Source organism: Erpetoichthys calabaricus, chromosome 15, assembly GCF_900747795.2.
Source record: "Erpetoichthys calabaricus chromosome 15, fErpCal1.3, whole genome shotgun sequence".
NCBI lineage: Eukaryota > Metazoa > Chordata > Cladistia > Polypteriformes > Polypteridae > Erpetoichthys > Erpetoichthys calabaricus.
The window spans coordinates 49,064,581-49,084,348 of NC_041408.2; the positions used below are offsets into that span (position 1 = coordinate 49,064,581).

The 19,768-nt window shown below is 37.9% G+C and overlaps 1 protein-coding gene across 2 annotated transcripts in view; it reads left to right on the forward strand.

Moving 5' to 3' along the window:
• The window catches only part of LOC114666146 (serine/threonine-protein phosphatase 4 regulatory subunit 3-B), a 93,972-nt gene that overhangs the window by 58,351 nt on the left and 15,853 nt on the right, over nt 1-19,768 (forward strand). For both annotated transcript variants that reach the window (XM_051919368.1, XM_028820892.2), the window contains exons 7-10: nt 3,102-3,218; nt 5,378-5,509; nt 5,591-5,693; nt 17,498-17,539. In XM_051919368.1, coding sequence (XP_051775328.1) covers nt 3,102-3,218; nt 5,378-5,509; nt 5,591-5,693; nt 17,498-17,539 — 394 coding nt within the window. The remainder of the gene's footprint in view (nt 1-3,101; nt 3,219-5,377; nt 5,510-5,590; nt 5,694-17,497; nt 17,540-19,768) is intronic.

Below are 19,768 nucleotides of genomic sequence, written 5' to 3' on the forward strand. Positions count from 1 at the left end.
CTGCTCCAGAGCGCTCTTGACCTCAGACTGGGGCGACGGTTCATCTTTCAGCAGGACAACGACCCTAAGCACACAGCCAAGATATCAAAGGAGTGGCTTCAGGAAAACTCTGTGAATGTCCTTGAGTGGCCCAGCCAGAGCCCAGACTCGAATCCGACTGAACATCTCTGGAGAGATCTTAAAATGGCTGTGCACCGACGCTTCCCATCCAACCTGATGGAGCTTGTGAGGTGCTGCAAAGAGGAATGGGCGAAACTGGCCAAGGATAGGTGTGCCAAGCTTGTGGCATCATATTCAAAAAGACTTGAGACTGTAATTGCTGCCAACGGTCCATCGACAAAGTATTGAGGAAATGCTGTGAATACTTATGTACTTGTGATTTCTCAGTTTTTTTATTTTTAATAAATTTGAAAAAACCTCAAGTAAACTTTTTTCACATTGTCATTATGGGGTGTTGTGTGTAGAATTCTGAGGAGAAAAAATGAATTTAATCCATGTTGGAATAAGGCTGTAACATAACAAAATGTGGAAAAAGTTCTGCGCTGTGAGTACTTTCTGGATGCACTGTATATGTATATATATATATATATATATATATATATATATATATATATATATATATATATATATATATATATATAGTTCCCTAATCTTAGCCATTTTTACAGATTATTTAATCTTTTGATCAAACCCGGTTAGTGAAATTCAAAGTCAAAGGGATTGAAGCCTTTCCAGGAAGCACTTTGTGCAAGGCAAGAAACAGCCCTGTACTTTGTGCCAGTTCATCACAGGGGTCCACAATCAAAGTAACCTGCTTTACTGTGGGGATATGGAGGAAAAGTGGAGTACCTGGATGAAAGCCTATGAAAATGTACAAAGAACATGCAAGCTCTGAGGGACTCGAAATTTAGGATGGTGTATCACTCTGCCACTTCTTTGGAGAGTTTCTGAGGAAAATGGAGTGCATGGAAAAAATCATGCAATCTCTGAGATGGCTGCACTATCCTCTGCACCACCATGCCACTTTCTCTTAAATGATTTTCTTAAATATGCTTTCTTGCTTATTTACTCTTGCAACTGAATTTAACTCCACTGTTGATATATTAATATACATGTTTCATAACCTTCCAGAGAGTTCAAATAATCTCCTTCTGCACACTCAAAGAAGGGTTAACGCACAAAGACAAAATTTCATTTTGAATACTGATGAGGAATATGCACGGTTACTCTAATCTGTTCTTTATGAGAGCTGTCTTGTGTTCTATTCTGCTTTTGTCCCTTTGTATATAACATATTTTGAACAAATAACTGCCTAGATTGAGACATTGACATTATTATCGAGTGCATCCTAAGTGCTCACCTTTTGGAGTTTACATGCTTTCCGTGTCCATGTGGAGTACTTTCGGGTGCTCTAGTTTTTTCCCAAAGTCTAATGGACTTGCATGTTAGTTGGAATGGCTTTGCTAAATTGCCCCAAGTGTCTGTGGCAATCTTGTAGTAGACTGGCACCTTGTCTGGGTATTGTTTCTCTTGAACCAGATGATTACTGGAATATGCTCCAGCTGTCCCATGGCCCTCCCCTAGGAAGATTAGCTTTCAAGAGCAGTATTTTTTTTTTTTTGGTTCTTTATTTCGTCTTATACAATTTCTCGTATTAGAAATTTGTTAGTTTTCGCATACCCCTTGGGGTTAGAGTGCAGGGTCAGCCATTGTACAACGCCCCTGGAGCAATTACAGGTTAATGGTCTTGCTCAAGGGCCCAGCAGAGTAGAATCTCTTTTGGCAGTGATGGGGATTCGAACCGGCAACCTTCAGGATACCAGCGCAGATCCTTAGCCTCAGAGCCACCACTCCACTCCATGCTCCCTCTTCCAGTTTTGGGAGCCTCTTGAACCCAACGCCATTGGTAATGTAACCGGATGAGCTGTGCAAATGGAGACAAAACACTCTTGGAGCAAGGGGAAGGTGCAGAGTGCAAAAGTGCTTTTATTAAAAACAAAAACTGTGTCCATAGTGCAGTACTCAAAGTTAATATAGAAATAATCCGTAAAAATGAAGTGTTAAGTTTAGGTTAAATTCCAAAAATAAACAAAGACTTTAAAATGAGGTTAAAGCCATGCCAGGAAGTTGTCCTTTTATTTTATATATATATATATAAAAAAAAAAAAAAGAGGTGCCTTCTTCCTTTTTAACGTCTTAATACACAATTAGTATTATCTGTTATAAACAATTACAGTGAGATTCTAAACAAAACGGCACACATAAGACAGGAAAATGCATGCTGAGTGTGTCTCAACCAGTTAAGTCAAAGGTTTCAGATGTTTGAGGATTAGTTATATACTCTGTCCTGAGATGCAGATATATAGAGCATTGCAAGTGGTATTGTCTAGTGAAACATTAAACAATTTATTTACTCTGGAAACGCAGCATATTCAGCATTACTTATTACTGTCATTGACTGCAGATTGCCCAGATTAAAGTGCTGGAAAAAGCTAACCACGTGAGCATCTACTTTATAAAAATGTGTTTTTAAAAATTGATATTTTTGCTAGTTCCAATACAGAATTTTATCTAGTATGTCCAAACATTATGCATATGCATTTTTTAATTTACAGCTGTGTAACGATCTGTGGATGGGCTTTCACACCAGGAAAATGCTTAGTATCACAAGACTGGAAAGTTCTTGGCATGGTGATAGGAACATGATTTAGATTTCAGACTATTCTAATGATATCTTCAGCAATCAGTTTAATTCAGTTGAGGACTGAAAAAAGAGAGGGATCATTCTGTTTAAAGTTCAAGAGCAAGTGAATGGCCATGTTTTTAATAAGCTGGTATAACTACTGTGACCACTTAGTGTACTGTGTTTTTTGCAGTAAAGTGTTAGGGTGTCAGTCTGCCTGCTTGTATCCCCTTTTGACTTTTTCCCCCGTTGATTACAGGTGTTTCTATACTTGCACTATGTTAATATGAAAATATTTGAGTAAGAACATGTACATAATTATAATCTATTTATAAAGGCAAAAGGTAAAATTATAGTAAATGTAAAATAGTTTTACAATGTTATTTATCCTTAATATGCTATTAATTGTGTCTTGCAGGGAATGGATGACTTGCAAGTTAGAGCTGCAGCAACAGATATTTTTTCCTATTTAGTAGAGTTTAGTCCATCCATGGTCAGGGAATTTGTAATGCAAGAGGCTCAGCAAGGCGACTATGTAAGTTTTATTTGTTTATTTGTTAAATATATGTACATTTTTTGCTCCTTAAAATAATTACTTGGTTTGAAATTTAATATTTATGTTGCCTAAGCCACTAGTGTAGGGTTAAGCAGTGAGGGGTATCAGTGGATGCTATGTAAGATGGTATATATTGTAACTTGGATACACAACAGTTTATACTAGGCTTTTTTTGTTGTTGTTGTTATTAGTGTCCAGTATTAAAATAGCAATATAACCATGTTCAGTGTCACAACTGTAAAGGTTGTTATTCTATTGCTTTTAACAGTTGCTTAATTACATAGAAACTTTGGGTTTATTCTGCAATAATTGACTCTTGCATGCTTTTCATGTGCACCAAGTGCATGCCAGTTACAAGTATGTGCAGTATCTTTATATGTAGTTTTAGAAAATGAGCAAAGCTAATCACACCAAAAAAGGAACACTTGGGGGAATGTAAGTGACAGAAGAAATTCTTTTAGAGGGCACTTATATATCCATGAGTCAGAAGCCTTTAGCAAGTTAAAACAACCAAATATTTGTTATTTTTTTCTTATCACTCTATTATATAAAAAAAAATCCTGGGACAAGTAGAGACTTTTTCAGAGAGATAATTTCAAGTCCGTCGAGACGAGACTTTGTGCCAAGAGGTTTAACCACTACCCATGGTCCACTCACCTCTCATTCGTGTGAATGCTCTACTGTCAACAGTTCCTGTGCTCTCAGCTCTTTATAGATATTTGTTTTCCTCATTTTAATACAAGTCATACAATCTGTTTGTTTCCTTCGATATAGTCCTTTTCTAGACAATAATTTTATACCTTCTAGATGAAATGTCAATGACTAAGCGAAGAAGAAAGGGCAGCGTATCAAAAAGAGGCCCAAAAGTGTTGAAGAGAAGAGAATTCAAAAAAGAACAATAATAATCTAAGTGCAAATTCAGAAAATAAGGAAAGTTATAATCAGCCCGGACCAAGTGGAATAGAAAACCTAACTGGTCCAAGCAGGATGGAAATAAAAGACAGAAGATTGGAAGACAAAGTAGAACGTCATAAAGTGGTTCAAATAGTTGGTGCGATACACATGCAGAGCAGGTTAGAGATTATGAAAGTACCAAAATTGGAAAGTCTCAAAAAACTGATAGTAAAGATCGCATTAGCTCTTACAAACAAATTATTACTTGGTGAAATAGTGGAACAGCGAAAAGAGATTGAATATATTGACATAGGATATATCACAGAAATATGAACATATTGTTCGGCTTTAAAGTTTAAGTTGGAGACTTGTAGATCGTCTTAATTCGTGTTGCCATCAGGGAGAAGTAGTGTTTATTCCCAATGAAGAGGCATATCTGCGAGAAATAAAAGATTTATTATTTGGTGAAAGTGAAATCCACAAACACTTCAGGCAAAATATCCGAATCTACAATAATCTGTTTGCGTTCACATCATTCAATGCTCAAAACGTAGATTTACATGATTCAGGACCATACCCTATGAGAATCTATGGTCCCACAACAATTAAAGCTACTACAAGTTTAATTTCAAAGAAACCACAAATCGGTCAGCTTTACATTTATGATTACGGAGAAGCGATGCAACATAGAATCGTAAGAGTTAAATGATTGGACGTATTAGAAATTCTACAGCTAATACTGGATTCAAATCCATACATCAAAAAGTATTGCACTTTTCACAAAATTTATCTGAAAAACATGGACAAAGTTTTCTTGGATTTCTATATGAATCTGAAAGATCACACTTACATTTATAATAAACCAACATGGGATGAATTATCAATGGTAATAGTTTTGAAAGACGGAGATATCAAAGACAGAGTTGATATTTGTGTTTATCCAAAAGTAAAGCATGATTCGTCACAAGCGGTAGATCCGGGAAAAGACTAGCACATAGGGCCCACACGGGTGTTGGAGAGCGAAGCGAGCAGGGGGCAGAGCCGTGTACTTTATAAATATGGTAGTGTTATGTGGATTATACCAAACAGAAAAATGATAAACCCATATTGGGAACATTACACTATGTACAATAGGCTATGAAATTAATCAAGCAGTTGGTATTTGGAGTATTTTAACAGTATGCACTTGATAATGGTATTACTGTACTTAAATTTGTAATTTTTTTTTTATTTTATATATACAGGACATTCTTCTCATTAATGTAGTAATTGAGCAGATGATTTGTGACACAGATCCTGAGCTTGGTGGAGCAGTTCAGCTGATGGGACTCCTCCGTACTCTAATTGACCCTGAAAATATGCTTGCACCTACAAATGTAAGACTGTTTCTGTATTTTTCTTAATTAAATCTTCCCTTAAAATTCATTTTCTAATTGTAAACATGTGTTTTTTAACAGAAAACAGAAAAGACAGAGTTTCTCAGCTTCTTCTACAAATACTGCATGCATGTACTTACTGCCCCTCTTTTAGCTAATACAACTGATGAAAAGCCAGGAAAAGGTAAGCTAACAGAGTACTGTAACAAAACCATATTTTTTGACATACTTTTATTATTTATAGAAATGCTTCCTGTTTTGTGTGTTAAACACAAGTAATAAAGGGCATCTTAGTTTTGAAACAGTACATTTAGAAGTTTTTGCTCTTTTTTCTCTAAGTAGTACGATAATAGCAGTTAATATGAATAAAAATGTGTCTGGCTTATCTTAAAATACTAACTACAACATCTAATGATCAGTAGACAGTTTTAAATGGTGATTTAAGAAACCATTATGATTTTAGATTTAAAAATTTGACTAATTAGCATGGTTTTTTTCTTAATATTGATATTGCTTTTAAATTAATCTGATGATATTGCTGTTAAATTAATCTGAAACATGTATTTGTTCTCGGGTATAAAGAAACCGCTCTTTGGAAGTTAACAATTGACTCTTCAGTTATATCATGTCTTTGACTAGATGCAGCTTCATTGACACAGTAGCGTAGTATTTTATTGATCAGAAGTGATTTTATATAGTTAGAAGGCATTTTCACACTCCTAGTCTCTCTGCTTTGTTCAACATCGTGGATGATTCCTTACTTTGTTTCACTTTCTAGTTAGTTTGGTTGCCTTTCATACTGCAAACTAAACGTCAGTAAACACCTCACAAAAGTGTTATGGAGTTCTATCATTGGTCAGAAGCATTTTTATTTCTAGGACAAAGTGTTATGGAGGGTTGGCATCAATTACGTTTGCACATAGTCTTATTTTCCATAATTTTTTAGTTTATTTATCAAACACAGCTCAGTGAGCAAATTGCCTTTTATCAGAAAACTAGGTGAAAGTTATGTACTACTACTACTCATGGTATAAAAAGGAAATGTTTCAAGTAAGCATGTGTATAAAAGGAAAAACTGCTGAGGGTACACGCTGATGTATTTTAGTTTGATTACAGTTGATGTGTCAGGTAAGTTTAATTTCACTCTTTGATGTTGGGCATTTACTCCCCAGTAGCCACCATATGATTGTAACTTCAGGTTAGTTTTTCTCAAATTACAGGTCTACTGTCCTAACTCTTGTAAATATTTCTCAATAAGCTAATTTTGGAATGATTAACATTAACTACATAGGTGAAAGTTAGTGTGTGTCTTCAGAATGCACAACGTTCCTAAAAAGCGCTACATTGAGAGGGTGCCCCACCTTCTCACATCACTTTCATGGTGTTAGATTAGGAGGTTTGATCATTGGTATCACAGGGCACTGCTATTTATTACTTGCTATCTGTACATGTATTTTGATCAACATCCATCCATCCATTTCTTCCAACCCGCTGAATCCGAACACAGGGTTCACAGGGGTCTGCTGAGCCAATCCCAGCCAACACCAGGGCACACAAGGCAGGAACCAATCCCAGGCAGGGTGCCAACCCACCGGCAGGACACACACAAACACACCCACACACCAAGCACACACTAGGGCCAATTTAGAATCGCCAATCCACCTAACCTGCATGTCTTTGGACTATGGGACGGAAACGGGGAGCGCCCGGAGGAAAACCCACGCAGACACGGGGAGAACATGCAAACTCCACCGCAGGGCAGGACCCGGGAAGTGAACCGGTCCCCCAGATCTCCCAACTGCGAGGCAGCAGCGCTTACCCACTGTGCCACCCGTGCCGCCATTTTGATCAACATGATCTCAAGTAAATTTAAACTTCCCCTAAATCGCCAATGCACTCTGATCTCAAGCCTCCCTGCTCAGCGATAGCATATACTAAATAAATGAGCCTACAAACTCTAACAGCGACTTTGCATCCAGGACAAGCAGGTAGCAACCATCAGTTTATATACTAGCACATTTCAGTTAGCATGTTCCACAAGATTAAAAGGGAGGAGAGAGGACAGCTACTTCAGCCACTATGGAAAGTAACCCTGCCCCCCTCCTGAAACGTTTAGTTCATTGCACCGCTTAAATGTGATAAGCATCAGAATGACTTAACTATTTATAATTAAATTACAACATGATTCAGTATTACAACTTTATTATAAAGAAACTGATTAAAACATGAATTTAATGTTTGAATAAATGTCGTATAGGTTTAATAGTAATGTTAGTAATAGTTAAAAGTTCCCATTATTCTTACTGATTACACGTTTTCAGTTGAAAAGAATACAGTTTCCCTTTAAAAATTTCTTTCTGGCAGTGACCATCAACAAAAGCGTGTGGAGATATTGCGTGTGGAATATATATATATATATATATACTATATATATATATATATATATATTATAATAATATATATATATATAATATATATATATGTAAAGCAATCTCTAAAAAAAGCTAGCACTTCAAGATATCAGTGCAATGCTATTCCCATCAAGATAAAATTGATATCGAAATTGGGACATTGTGAATCAAAATCTAATCAGGACATCAGTGCTAATACTTTACCCTAATCAAGTGCAGTTGTATTCAGCATATTCAAGAGTAAGGAAACCCAGTGACCTAATACTAGCCCCTGGTTTACCAAAAAAAAAAAAAAGTGTATATACCTATACATATGTATATGTATATATATATTTCCATCTTAAGTTGCTTTCTAAATTGGTTCCCTATTCCTGACGTGAGTAAAGCACAACTTGGAGTAATGAGTATAATTGCGATACTTGCATTTATTGGAGCGCAAAGCAGGGAGTATAAAGAAGTACTACAGGGATTTACTTCTATTGCGGGCCAAGCCTGTGTATGTTCATTTATTTGTGTACAGGTTTTTATGGCTTGTATGTTTGCTGCTCAGTAATAAAACTGAAAATTAGGTAAAGCCATGCCACCTTCTGCCTGAGGTCTTTGTAGGGTCGTCTCTTCAGATACGTGAGTGTTTTGAGTTCCAAATAAATGAGGTTATAGTTGAATCTAATTTCTTAAAAAATGATTATTGATATATATTGGAATGTGTATTAAATAAAAAAAAAAAGTTTAGGAAGGATATTCATCTTAACGTTAATTCTTCCAGCTAGAGTGAGATGAAGGGTTGACCATCTATGCAACGTCTTGCTTAATTTTTTCCATACAGACGGCAAAATTTGTGTGATAAAGAGCTTTATGTTTACTTGTGATATTTACCCCTAGGTATTTAAACTGAACCTCAATGGTAAAAGGTAGGGTGTCCAATCTAATATTACAGTAATCCCTCCTCGATCGCGGGGGTTGCATTCCAGAACCCCCGGGGAAAGGTGAAAATCTGCGAAGTAGAAACCATATGTTTATATGGTTATTTTTATATTGTCATGCTTGGGTCACAGATTTGCACAGAAACACAGGAGATTGTAGAGAGACAGGAACTTTATTCAGACACTGCAAACAAATGTTTGTCTCTTTTTCAAAAGTTTAAACTGTGCTCCATGACAAGACAGAGATGACAGTTCCACCTCACAATTAAAAGAATGCAAACATAACTTCCTCTTCCAAGGAGTGCGTGTCAGGAGCAGAGAATGTCAGAGAGAGAGAGAGAGAGAGAAAAAAGCAAACAAAAATCAATAGGGCTGTTTGGCTTTTAAGTATGCGAAGCACCGCCGGACAAAGCAGCTGCAAGGATGTACAATGTAAAGGTAGTCTTTCAGCATTTTTTAGAGAAGTGTCCCTATCCTCTAGGCTAGTGTGCGAACAGCCCCTCTGCTCACACCCCCTCCGTCAGGAGCAGAGAATGTCAGAGAGAGAGAGAAAAACAAACAATCAAAAATCAATACATGCCCTTCAAGCTTTTAAGTATGCGAAGCACCGTGCGGGAAGCATGTCGCTTGACAAAGCAGCTGCACAGATGGGAGCAATGTGAAGGTAATCTTTCAGCATTTTTAGATGAGCGTCCATATAGTCTAGGGGTGCGAACAGCCCCACTGCTCACACCCCCTCCGTCAGGAGCAGAGAATGTCAGAGCAAGAGAGAGAGAGAGAAAAACAAACAATCAAAAATCAATACATGCCCTTCAAGCTTTTAAGTATGTGAAGCACAGTGCAGGAAGCATATCGCTTGACAAAGCAGCCATATATAAGCCCAGCAAGGAAGAGAGCAATATGAAGGTAATCTTTCAGTGTTTTTTGAGGAGCGGCCGTATCCTCTAGGGGTGCGAACAGCCCCCGTGCTCACAATATAGTTGAGGAGTTTTATTTATGCGTAATATGTGCTCTGGTTAGCGTAGCTCTCAGCCATCTGCCAATAGTGTCCCTTGTATGAAATCAACTGGGCCAAACCAACTGAGGAAGCATGTACCAGAAATTAAAAGACCCATTGTCCGCAGAAATCTGCGAACCAGCGGATCCATGATATATATTTAAATATGCTTAAATACTAAAATCCAGCGATAGAGTGAAGCCGCGAAAATCGAAGTGCGATATAGCGAGGGATTACTGTATATGCTCTGTGAAATTCACTTGAAAGAGTATACTTTTATTTAGATTAATTCTGAGACCAGATATCTTTTGAAATTCTGTAAGTGCTGGTTTTAAAACTGCAGGCACAGTGTTTTCTCTGGGTCTGATATATATAAAACCTGCATATAGAGAAATGTTTCTGTTCCAGTCCTTCTTTGATAATCCCCTTTATCTGATAAGAATTTCGACAGTGAACCACCCAGTGGTTCAATGGCCGATTGCAAACAGCAGTGGTGACGAGGGGCATCCTTGTCTGGTGCCACGTTCTAGTTTAAAGTGTTCTGAACAAATGTGGGTAATACAAACTGAAGCTTCTGAAATTGGTATACAGTACGTTTGATCAATGCACAAAATATTTCGGGCCCAACCCAAATTTCTCCCACTGCAGTGCAATTTGAAAGGAAACTGAAGCACGCCGAGTAAAACCACCAGAAAAAACATGCAAATCTCAAGGCAGGGAAAAACCAGGGACCACCTTGCTGTGAGGCAGCAGTGCAACCTCCACGCCACCATGCCCCCACATGCATTAATTACATGCTTTAATGCATTTCCATCATGAAAACTAACAAGACATTTATCTTAGCATTCTAAATGTTCAGAGAGCAGGAATATCATGAAATTAATGTATTCTGTGTGGTGCCTGCACCTCCTCTTAGTGCAAGAGGAAGTCAGTTTAAGAAAGCACGTGGCGATTCTAACATGGCTCCGGGAACCACTTTAACACAAAGCATTTAATGTGCTACATAACTTATGACTGGGTTTGGAGAAAATCTAGTACCGTATTTTTTGCTCCATAAGACGCACCTGACCATTAGACGCACCTAGGTTTAGAGGAGGAAAACAAGAAAAAAAATATTCTGAACCAAATGGTGTACTAATATGTTTAATAAAATATAGCAGAAAAATATTTCAACCATGTAAATTCAACAGCGGTATTAAGAAACATCATCACTGTCATTAACAAATAAGGAGAGACTTTAAGGTTCAAGCACTGTTCTAGTTTTATGGAAACCCTAAGAACTCCTCATTGCTAGTGTCAGCATTTATGAAGCTCAGTTGCTCACAGTCACTTTGCAGGAGCATGCACCTATCATCACACACGTTTGGACCAATGCTCCCTGAAGTTATATCGCCAGTCTAGTCCCATCTATATTTGTAATGCCAACAAAGCCCTTCATCTCGTGTTTTGTTGTGGGTTTCCAGTTTGAAAAACGAGAATGCAGTGCAAGCACAGCCTCTCGATTCAAAAAAATTGCTCTGCATACCTGTTTGTCTCGTCTGACAGTAGCTGAAAGGCAGCTTCAGGAAAGAACAGCCTGAAGTAGTCCAGCGGCTGGTAATCTGTCGTGTCCAACAGCAAGCCATACTGTCTTGTGAAGTCCGGTAGCCAGTTTGGCTCACACGGATCAATGTCTAGGTATTCCTCCCACACGAACCTTGCCATAGGTGCATCGGCTGCACGAATGGTGTCCCGATCAGCTGATGCCAGTTCCTCACTCTCTTGTTCGATCATCCTGATCACTCTCAACAAAAATCAGATTCTGAAAGTCAGAGTCCGACTCAGTGATAATGCGCAAAACATTTGTTTCTGCACTCGCTTCGCTCCCTCGTGAGATGTCGATGCCACTTTGCCTTTGTGTACTTTGTTTACATGTGTCGCAACTCACGCACACCGCAAGGATTAGATGCCGAGTCAATGAGTCTAACATTCCTCCAAGCACAGAGGGAATGACCTGTACACGTATCAGTGAGTTTTTGTCGCCCTCTACCCCTGGATGTCGACTTTTGTCAGGTAATACACATCATGGTCTGTGACGCAATATTCGCTCCATAAGACGCACAGACATTTCCAACCTTCTTTTGGGGAAAAAAAAGTGCGTCTTTATGGTGCGAAAAATACAGTAAATTAAATATTAATTTTAAGATGAAGTTTAGTTTACAATGTTCTACTTTAATAACAAATTACGAGAATAAAGTCAACATGTCGACTTTAATCTCGACATAAATGGCAAGATTAAAATGGAAATGTCAAGAATAAAGTCAACATGTCGTCACACTATTACACAGTACCCAGGTACATTACACAATGTTGAAAAAAAAATAAAACAAGTACAACTTGGCTTGTAGTATTATCAAGTAGTTTAGAAACAGTATTCACAAATTTGAACATAATGGTCCACATCTGAACTTTTAAAACCAAACTATCTCCAACAGACAACAGACACGGCTCCTTTTTTCAGCAAAAGTTCTTCTGTGTTATCATGTTCAACTTTATTGTCTGCTACAGCTTCGGAATGTTCTGTCCATTTTCACCGTTCAATACCTCCAGTAACGCATTTACTCTGTTGTATGCGTGTTTAGCGGTGCAGCAGTGAAAAAGGTTCCCTCCTTAAAACAGTTTCCCGCTGTGCCATGTTCTGAACGTTGTTTAGGCTATTTAAAACCGGTGTTGTGGGTATAAGAAAAAAATTCGTATCATAACAAAAATAAAAAACGGTTTTTGGTATGAACCGGTGTACCGTCCAGGCACTAGTCATCACCAAACGATAAAAAGATAAAAAATGGGTCTGAAGCATGTCCACATCAGGGTCAGGTTGGGAGCACGCACTGATACAGTGCATTGCCACACCCACACCACATGGACAAATTAGCTCAGGATCCTGGTGGGTAACCCTCCCAGGCAGACACGAAGTCCAGCCCAGACCCGCTCCAGAAATGCAAGATGACCCTCTATCTGCCTCACAGCCAGATGTTACATGGGCTTTGGCCTGGTCCAGCAACTCTGGTTCTCAACAATGAGGACCTGTGAGTCAGATCACCCTCGGGGAATCGCACAAACATTGCCATAGTGCAGTAACTGGTGCACCCTCACAATCAGGTAACTGTGCCTCATTCAGACTCCATGAGAGCAACCGCTCATTCAGCACAATGTCAAACCAGCTAGGTACCCCTAGGTTCTCTGATGAGACACAGTACCTGGATCTTGGGTTTTATCCAGGACACTCGCCAGTCCAGGCACTCAGGGACTCCTCGCTCAATCACTCAAGAGCCCCGATCAGAGCCCTCCATTGACTCCACAAAGATCACACCGTCATTGGCAAAGTTAAGCTCAGTGAATCTTTCTTTGCCAACAGATGCTCCACAGTCGCTGGACCCCACAACCTTGCCAACACCCAGTCCATGCAAACATTGAACAGAGGTAAGAGCAAGAACACACCCCTGATGAACCCCAGAATCAACTGGGAAGAATGCAGAGGTTCTGCCTCCACTCTGCACAGCACTCACAATACCATTTACAGAACTAGCCATGATATCCAGCAGCCTTGAGGGTATCCCACAAAGTCTCCACATGTCCCACAGGGGCAGCTTGATCAACTGAGTCAAATGCTTTCTGCGAAAATCGACAGAGGCTGCAAAGAAACTCTGCCGAGGTTCACGTTGCCAGGATGGGGTCAATGATAGACTACTTAGGCGTAAAACCAGACTGCTGGTGGTGATCACGGTTCCTATTGAGGACGACCCTAGGACCTTACCCGGCACAGAGAACAGTGTTACCCCCCTGTAGTTGCCGCAATCCAGGCAATCACCATTCCCTTTCCTGATAGGGACAACAAGTCCCGTTTTCCCAGTCAGTTGGGGATGATGCCAGTCTTCCAAATGGAAGCAAAGATTGCTTGCAATGACAGGAGGACACCCTGACCACCATCCTGGTGATCTTCACCCTGGATACTACAGATCCCTGCAGCCTTTCCCTGACCCTCAGCTGGTTCACCACCTGTGCATTCTCAGTTAGATTGGGTGGTTCACAGCTAATTGGAGGATCAGCCTCAAAGAACCGTGGACCCAGAGACATCCAACGTCCTAGCGGAGGATCAGCTTTAAACAGCTGCTGAAAGTAGCCCAGCCCAACAGGGTCACAACAGTGTCATCTGTAAGGACCTGTTCCATCAGCTGCCCTGACTGTGACCCTTCAAGGAACAGATTCGAATGTGTGTAACGCTTTGATTCCTCGGTAAGCAGGACGTGGGTCACTAGACCATAGATGGTGGTGTAACTTGCTCACAGATTCCTCTACAAATGCCTCCTTATTCGCCCTCAGAGCCCTCACATCCGTCCTTCTCAATTCCCGGTACAGACTGGAGTTGCCATCAAGCCTGTGCTGCGACTCCTCTGTGATGATATCCAGAGTACCCTGCAAGATGAAACACCTCCGGTAACACCAACACAACCTTCAGCAACTTTCAGGGTCTTGTAATGAAAGGTCTCCCACAGCACATTAGGATTGGCAGTCGCACCCAAATCTGTAAGTTCCTCACACAAACTGTGTTCAAAGGTCATCAGAAATGGCCTGATCTTGGAGTCTGGCTAGGTCCAGCTTCATTTTCTTAGTAGGTGGTAACCCTAATGGACCTAAGCTGGATCTCAGAGCAGCAACAAGAAGTCTGTGGTCAGAATTCACAAAGTGGGCACTCCTGTTAGACCTTGCAGTATTTGTAAGAGTCTCCAGCATCTGCCCACAAGATATGTGATGTCCTTCACCACACCCCACCCAGCACTGGAGTACTAAGTCCAAACGATGCAGCTCAGGGTGCTAGAACCAGGATCAAGCAATTCGCAGCCCCCTGACCTTTTGCAAGAGTCAAGGAACATGGAACCACTTTCACCACGGTTTACCAGGCTCCATGGGGACCGAGACAATCCTCATAGGCCAGCCCTGTCAGTGGCTGCACTGAAATCACCCATGACCAGAGAGTATCGCCTCACACACGGGTACCATCAGAACCTAGCCAAGCTGCAAACAAAATAGTCTCCCTCACTGAGACATCACTCACCACAGTCGGATCATATACTGAGACAACAGACAAGGCACCCAGAAAGTGCCGTAATCTGAGTCTAATAATTAGCTCTCTGAAAGGAGTGACATCCGTACACCATTGGGAGAAGCCAGTCTGCTACTGCAATAGCTACTCCCCCGAGTATGACAGCCATCAAATAGAAAATATTTTTAAATTATAAAATTGTTTATATTCAGAATCTGGTTTTGTTTTTACTTGTTTTTAGCAGGACACACCTGTATTCTTCTACTAACAAACTAATGTTATATCCAGACCCATTAAGTGGCAGTTCTGTCAGTTTGTGGCATAAGACTTCACTCCATAATAACTCTTTAACCATATCATAATTGCTTAAGCTGAAACTGAAGCTAATATATATGAAAGTGAAATAGAACTGTCTTTGTAAAATAAAAACAAAAATAAAGGTAAATCATGATGAAAGTAAACTGAAACTTAATTAAATTTCAAAGTAAATTAATATAGCAGTAATATAAAAAGACAAAACTGTAAAAGTTCTGTTAAGACTGACCAATCAGAAGCCTCCTTTATCAGTTCCATTGCAGTTTGTTTTGGATAGTAGCCTAATGAAGTTTGTGCTTTATGAGACAACAGAGTAAGCTAATATGTTTATTCTGCTGATGAGAACAACAGAGGGTGGGGCATGTTATTGACGATATTGGAAGAAAAAATTCAGTTTCTTCAATTTGGCAGTAATTTGCATTTGATTGTGCAGAGACATCGATTTGCACAAAAGCTAAAAGCAAATAAAAATGACATAGCCAAGAGTACAGCTGTGCCAAATATACCCATATATACCCAGTATACATACCCAGTACCCATATGTTTTCAATTGTTATACCATACAGTATGAGAAAACGTTGAGATGTAAAATTATAGACATGTCACGTATTTCTTAACAAAAGACTGCTGCCCTTATATACTGTCAGCAAAGCAAGATCAGAAATTAACAGACAAACTCAACCAGAGCTACAAGTTGGCTTTTGCACAGTTGCTTCTCACAATATGCCATCCCTTGTTTAGAAAACGTAATGGTAAAAGTTGAATCTGACTTTAATATTACTAGAATACTATTTATCAGCTATAGACCTGTGATCAGGCAGGACGAATCGAGCCTTACTTTATCTTAATGGTACACTACATAAGTGACAAATTTGAAATGAAAGGTTGGTGCTTACAAACAATGCATTTCCAAGTGGATCATTCAGGCCAAAACATTGCTCTAGGCTGGAAAGTGGTGTTAACTGTGTAAGTAGCATCTAGTTGGCTGTAACCCCAAACAACAGATCTAACATACTCAAAGCAGTGGAACTAAACCTTTCGCCCAGATTCCGTTGCCTCTGCCGCAAGTGTTACTTTCCAATTGGAAAGTGTACACAAAACGTAATCCTACCTTAGTACTTCGAATGTTTATGAATGCCTTTATGAGATGACAGTTGTAATATTTGTAAATGCTTGTGTGCTTCTGTGACTTAGATTATTTTAGACTGTAACATGACAGCCATTTATAATATATCATCTCAAGACTAGCATAGTTGTTTGATATGTTTACTGTATTGTGACTGCATTATTATTATAATAAGAATAGTAACAAAATGTAACTTTAAATACTCTGTTTCCCATTTGCCATATAATTCTTTAAGAAACGAGGCACCCATTGCAAGTGTGGTGTAGGGATGTGAAAAAAAATAGCAGACCACTTCTTTTTATTTTTTTTTGTTAGCTAATTCATTTTTTATTTATTATAAGCTATTTAGAAAATGCATCATAGAAAGTAATTTAGTCTGTCTGTGGTCCTGAGTGTTCAATAATTTAAGTTTTTGTTATTTAAAAAACTTTTGATTAGTGATCATTATGCCATCATTTGCTTTTAGCCTTGAAGTTGCAACACAAAAAGGTGACTTTAATACTTGCAAACTGCAGTTTAAATCACAATCTCAATAAATGTCAAAATAATCATAAAGTGATTTTTTTTTTGATGAAAGCATGCATTCCTAGTTCCATGTTCAGTTACTTTTGATGAAGTTTGTAATCAGTGGAGCATGGGTTTCTTTGAGGTTCATCTTGGATTCTTATACCTTTAAGCAGTTAAAAAGGAGAAGGTCTAAACAGTCTCCTAGATATGAAGTCTCTGTGGTTATCTTATTCTCCTAGAGATTGTAGCAGAAGTAAATAGAGCAAACTGTAATAAATTAGTATTGTGCTAAATTATGCTGTCTTAATTTACTGCTGTTTGTTGTAGTTTCAGAAATACTGCTTGCTTTGTCCTATAATATAATAAAAATAAAAGGAAATTACACTTTTAAAATGTTCTTAGCATGTTTTTTGTTTTTTTTTTAAATCAGTTTGGTTTTCCCTGTTTGTTTTCAGTGTTAAAAGACATACTTAACTGCTTATTTTGGGTGGAGTGAGGTGTGTGGTATGGGGGAATTCTACTACTAGTGCAAAACCTTGGTTTTGTTATCTTAGTGTTTATTTTTGATAAGTATATTTTGTGATGTAAAATGTTACATTATTTGTTACCATTTTGTATTTGTTCATTAGAAGCAGTAGTTGGAACCAACAAGATTAGTCCAGTTTGTCCTGGTAAGTACTAGTTTTTATGTTTTTATACACATTATTTTAAGAAGAAAATTACCTTTTAACCAGAGTATTACACTTTTTGAAATGGTATACTTAATTTTTGGGCATACTGTAGTAGTTGACAAACTGAAATATGAATTATGCAAGATAAAGTTCTTTCTTTTAAAATGCTGCTTTTCCTTTTGTTACTCTTAATAGTCATAGTACAGTATCAACTGCAAATGAGTTAGCAACATTCATTCCCCCCCCATTTAAATGAGTTTTGTTGGCTGTTTGACAGTGTAAGAAACATGATTTAAGTTGAATTTTTTTTTTTTTTCCCCATTAATTACACACAAAGCAAGGACTTTACTTCAATTTGAATGCTCTTTAAAAAAAATCATGTACACAATAGGAAACAATAATAATAATACTTTTTATTCATATAGCATCTTTCCCATGCTCAAGGCGCTAAATAATAAAATGGAAATGTAATACATTATTTTGGAAGACTGAAAGGTGTTTCTGCTTCTAATTCTGCTTATGTTAAGTTCACAAGTTTCATCATTAACATCGTACTTGCTGTAAACAATTTTTAAAATAGTATTCTACCTATTGATAAATGAGAATGTTCACATGCATTTTTGTTTCATTATAAAATATTGACAAGTCTCTTTGAAGGAACAGGCAGGCCAAAGTGTATATTAGCATCGTTGTTGTGTATGTGTTTTTGTTTTTTGTAGTTTTATGATAGTTTTAAACAAAGTAATATAACATGGCATGTGACTCTTTTGAGTACTCAAGCATGATTTTTATTTTAAAAGTATTATTAAAAATGACTTCAGAACAAATAGCAAATTTCAAGTTATGTGTTTCTTGCTTTGAAAAGAACACTTTGCATTAACCAGAAACATACTATACATAGTATAGTATTTTTATAAGAAATATGTAAGCATGTGAGTAAAACCCAGATTGATATGACTTAAACAGGTGGTATATTAAGTCACTTTCTAGAATAAGCCGTCCCATACAAAAAAAAATCATGGAAAACATTTAGCATCTCAGCATGGGCTTCTAGCAATGTATCTTTATAGTATGCATTATCTTTTTTGAGGCAAGAATCTTAAGGCTCTACTAACTTCAGAGTATTACAGAGCTGTGTGATTTTTGTTTTAAGTTTAGCATTGTGTTATGTCTTGTTTCACTACAGTTTGGAGAATTTGGACTGGGTTGTAATCTTTGTAATAAAGCTACAGCATTCCAATAACTAACTCACAAGTAAAATTATAAAAGATTAACAAATCATGTGCTTTAAAGTTGGTATAAAACTAATGTTTGCTTTCTTGCTAAAATGATTAAAAACACCATCTTGTACAAGTAACCACTTCAATGCTACATTTTGAAATGTAAAATTTATTGTAGTGCTACTTTAGTATATCTGTTTTATCAAAAATTTCAGCATATGATAGCACTCTCTGCATATGTCTAATCTGAGAATTTGTTTTCTCTGTATTCCTCCTCTTAATAAATGGTAATTTCCTGGTTGTAACTAAACTCTTGAAGTGATTAGACCATCTTTTAAGTTAATAATTTCTGTGAAACGTGTCTCACAGGTTGGCTTTTATTACAGTAATGTCTCACAAAAAATAGTTTGTCTTCTCTTAGAGAAGCTTTGGTTTTTAACTACTATATTTGCCAAGATTCTAACCAATATGCACAGCTTCTGAGAACAACACTAAGCCATTAGTGTTGACCATGAATTTTCTGCAAAAAACATAGTTTTTAGCAAATGTCTCGTTTGTATAAGTGTTGACGTAATTTATTTCCTCTGGCCTGTAAAATGTAAGTTTTTAATATTTTTTTTAAACCAAAGATGTAGTATTTAATTTGAATTATTTAATGTAACAATAAATATAGTTACAGTTTAAACAGCCTGAGTTTATCAGCTGATTTACAGTAATCCCTCGCTATATCGCGCTTCGACTTTCGCGGCTTCACTCTATCGCGGATTTTATATGTAAGCATATTTAAATATATATCGTGGATTTTTTTGCTGGTTCGCAGATTTCTGCGGACAATGGGTTTTTTTTAATTTCTGGTACATGCTTCCTCAGTTGGTTTGCCCAGTTGATTTCATACAAGGGATGCTATTGGCAGATGGCTGAGAAGCTACCCAACCAGAGCGCGTATTACGTATTAAATAAAACTCCTCAACTATATTGTGAGCACGGGGGCTGTTCGCACCCCTAGAGG